The 3,370-nt window shown below is 49.0% G+C and overlaps 1 protein-coding gene across 1 annotated transcript; it reads right to left on the bottom strand.

The window, feature by feature from the left end:
- Positions 1 to 1,258: 1,258 nt before the first annotated feature.
- On the bottom strand, positions 1,259 to 1,612 carry PPTG_21248 (hypothetical protein; the record flags this gene model as incomplete). The annotated part of the gene is made up of 2 exons (XM_008896501.1): positions 1,259 to 1,525; positions 1,583 to 1,612. 2 exons carry the CDS (start codon positions 1,610 to 1,612, stop codon positions 1,259 to 1,261), a joined length of 297 nt encoding a protein of 98 aa, XP_008894749.1.
- Between the last annotated feature and the right edge of the window lie 1,758 nt (positions 1,613 to 3,370).

Raw genomic sequence — 3,370 nt, 5'->3', positions numbered from 1 at the left:
ACCAGCCCCGCCGACGGGTACACGAGGTGAGCCCTCAGCAACCCCACGGTTATCGGAGTACCCCCTCCGTTAGTCGGCAGTCCAGGGCACTCTGTGTCCAAGTGGATCGCAACGTGATTTTGAGAACCCCACTCCACCACAATCCCACATCTGGTTCTATGCAGGTGAGGTCGCACCAGATTTCCCATTAAAGACGCTCGCTCCAGATTCACCAGACCCATTAGGAAGAAGTTTGAGTGTAAAATTAACGATAGCATCTCCTGACGCCCGATACTAACGTGGAGAATCTGTTCATCTCAAACCACGACAAATCAAGTAGTTAAAATTCCAAGCTTGGGAAATGCTTCACCGAAGTGTCCTGATACCTTCGTAGTCAGTAAAAAAATATTGTGAAACGCTCCTGACGCATCTCTAGTGGATATACCTAACGATTCTTATTCAACTTACAAAATCTGGCGAGCTAGTATTCGGCTCCGTCATACGAGACTTCGAATGTAGGGTCTCCTGTACTCGATCATTCTCTGACGCACATCGTGGAAATGAAAGATCGTGGATCACGCATGTATCCACAATAAGGTCCGCACCACCCATTGTTACCGCACCGAAATAGGCTGCACGTGGTCCCTGCGAGATATGGAAGCAGACCACCATCCAAGGTTAAGTACCCATTGTCGATTGTCCTGTCCAAATACTGCATTAAATTTCGTAACACTGATCCATGGTTCGGGCTTTACCTGTTTCCGAAAACTAGTCCGCCAAGTACGACGGACTCCATGTGTGACAATATCTTGCACCTGATCCTTGTACCCGCACAGCTCCCAGCTGGGGGAGGTGGTCTGGAATATGTTGTGACTTGTTTGATCGTGGATCGCTTGGAGTTTCCCTCGAGCTTGGCAAAGCAAGTCCAACAGCTTTTGTTTACCGTCGGAGGAGCTCGTTGTAGGTGTCTGTTGCTTGACACGGCCAATTCTACACCGATGTATCCCATCCATTACTGATAGCAGAGTCGATACGGGGGGGGGGGGATACCGTAGTTAGTCAATAGTCCAGACAAATACTTGGATATGATACCTTGTTCCGCAGCAAACAGTCGGACTCGAAATCACCAGGTCAGTGTCTCAATTGGGCCATCTCAATATTGGGAAACTCTGGTAAGGTCTTGATCATCCTCCCAGTTCCTAGAGGAACTTCCAGTGTGCGTACTGCAATGTATGCGCTAACGCCCTGCTTGTGAGTTCTTGCTTGGGGTCTCTCACGTCTAGGACACAGCTTGTGGCCATGCCAGGACAAGCTGACGCCCTGCAAACGTCCTGTAGTGGTTTACAACGTCCGGAGCATGGCTTGTGACCACATCAGGACCAACGACCTGCCTGGAATCGTCTTGCAGCGGCTCACCAATACCCATGAAGCGGGACCTATCCATATCAGGGCAGCCAACAGATTTGGGGCAGCGGCGTTTGGTATCCGATAGTGCACCAGGCTGGCTCGGAGCGGGGCATATCCGTGGTAGAAGCTTGCCGTTGTCCTGAAGCGAATCGCGTCCTGATTCGCAGCATGGTGTGTGCAGATCTCAACTGCTCACCTCTTCTTTCGCCGGCTTTGTCGATCGCATCCCTCCATAGGCCTTCGCAATAAAGCTCTTTACAATGCCGGGTACACGAAATCTCTCCGATAGTCTTAGAAGCAGGTGTCACTTTCTCTTGGGCTACCTTCTATCGACAGATGCTTCATGCATATGATTTGGTCATTACGAATAGGCAGAGCTGCGGCAACTGCGGGGGGACTGTCAATGCTGCGGCATTGTCATTCATTTTGCGATGGGTAACCTTCTGATGAGGTTCTCCCTTTCGACTAGACGTGGGCTTCTGTGCTCTCCCCACCTTCCCACTCGTCACTCGCTGTACCATTCGTACGTAGGACGCATGATAGAATTGAAATCGCAGCCTTACGGTAGCCTGAAACTGCTTGAAACAGCCATCGACCCAGGCATATAGTTCGGGGACGAAGCATGGACTTTGACTTCTGCTGAAGCAGGAAACGTCTCGTTTTGTCAACCAAACCTGTCATTATTAGCTGATACATTTCGTTAACAAGCAGCTACAGCACGTCCACAGCTGCCGCATAATTCGCTATTGTCACAGTATTCGGTGACACCGGCATCTTGGTCTTAGTCAAAAGCGCTGATATTTACCCGCTCCTCTGCTACACCTAGTGGAGAGAAGTACGTAGTAGATAAACCACGAAAGGCAAAATTCCAGGCTAGAAATCCTCGAACAAAGCCCGGGTGTGACAAGAAATCGAACCCTTCATCATCGATTGGATTGTGTCTTTAAATAACGGTACTTACTACTAACAAGGAGCCGGTGGGCGACTGTCTTCTGCCAATTGTTCTTGAACTGCGACTTGGCGTCAGAGCTGGAGGAGACGACCAGTGAATTTGTGGTCCCCCTTCCCAGTTAGCCGGGCACAATGCGATGAGCTGGTTTATATCCCGCACCATAAGATGACCATCAGCTAGCTGTCTGCGGCCCCCCTGTGCTTGATGGATCCGCCTCCTCCTCACACCCACACTTCGCGCTCTTTGATTTCAGCGTCTCACCTGGCTCTTCCAACTCTTCATTTGGAGGATCTTCTGAGGACTTACTCAACAGCAAGCGTGAAACCTACGATACAAGTTCTGTGCGGTTCAAGATAAGCAAAGCGGCGAGCAGAACTTTAGCAGTAAGAGTGAATGTGTAAGCGAGGTGATGGAAGTATTCGATGAGCGCATTAATCGATTAATAGAGTAAATCTAGGTAGAATCTAGATGCTAATATTGATCGAGGCGATTTTACAGCTCCTTTGTGTTCATCAAATAGAACAATAAAACGCTCATATAATATAACACCCTATCTACCCCCGGAGGGTGTTCAATAGAGCGCCGTGTACTATTCGGTATTATACGTTATAATGTAAACTTTCATGTAAATGAGCCTAATAAAATCAATAAAAGTAAAAGGCGGTGCTACTAGCAGGGTGGTGTCGCGTTGTCTACGGGTTTAACCACAGGTTTAATTATTCGTTTGAGCTGCAGCTTGTAGGTACAGATTAACCTTTCATACCTGATTGTGTCCGTGGACAACGCCTCGATTCAAGTATAGCAGTAGATCAGATTTGAGATCAGAGCCTAGCTGGAGCCACTTGATGCCGGCATCATAGCGGCGCTGAAGCGACGGTACCGGCTCTGCCAACTACAACAGGCGCTGATAAAGAAGGTTTAAAGCGTGACATCTACGGCGTTTATCAGTATTAGCAATGCGGTGAGTGAAATCAAGCTGGGTCGCGCTGAGGACTGTGGGACTGTTTTTGACACACGTAGGTCATGTCTGGG

Source organism: Phytophthora parasitica (assembly GCF_000247585.1).
Source record: "Phytophthora parasitica INRA-310 unplaced genomic scaffold supercont2.4, whole genome shotgun sequence".
NCBI lineage: Eukaryota > Oomycota > Peronosporomycetes > Peronosporales > Peronosporaceae > Phytophthora > Phytophthora nicotianae.
Note: the sequence above shows the minus strand (reverse complement) of the source record. Positions and strands in the feature narration are given on the sequence as shown.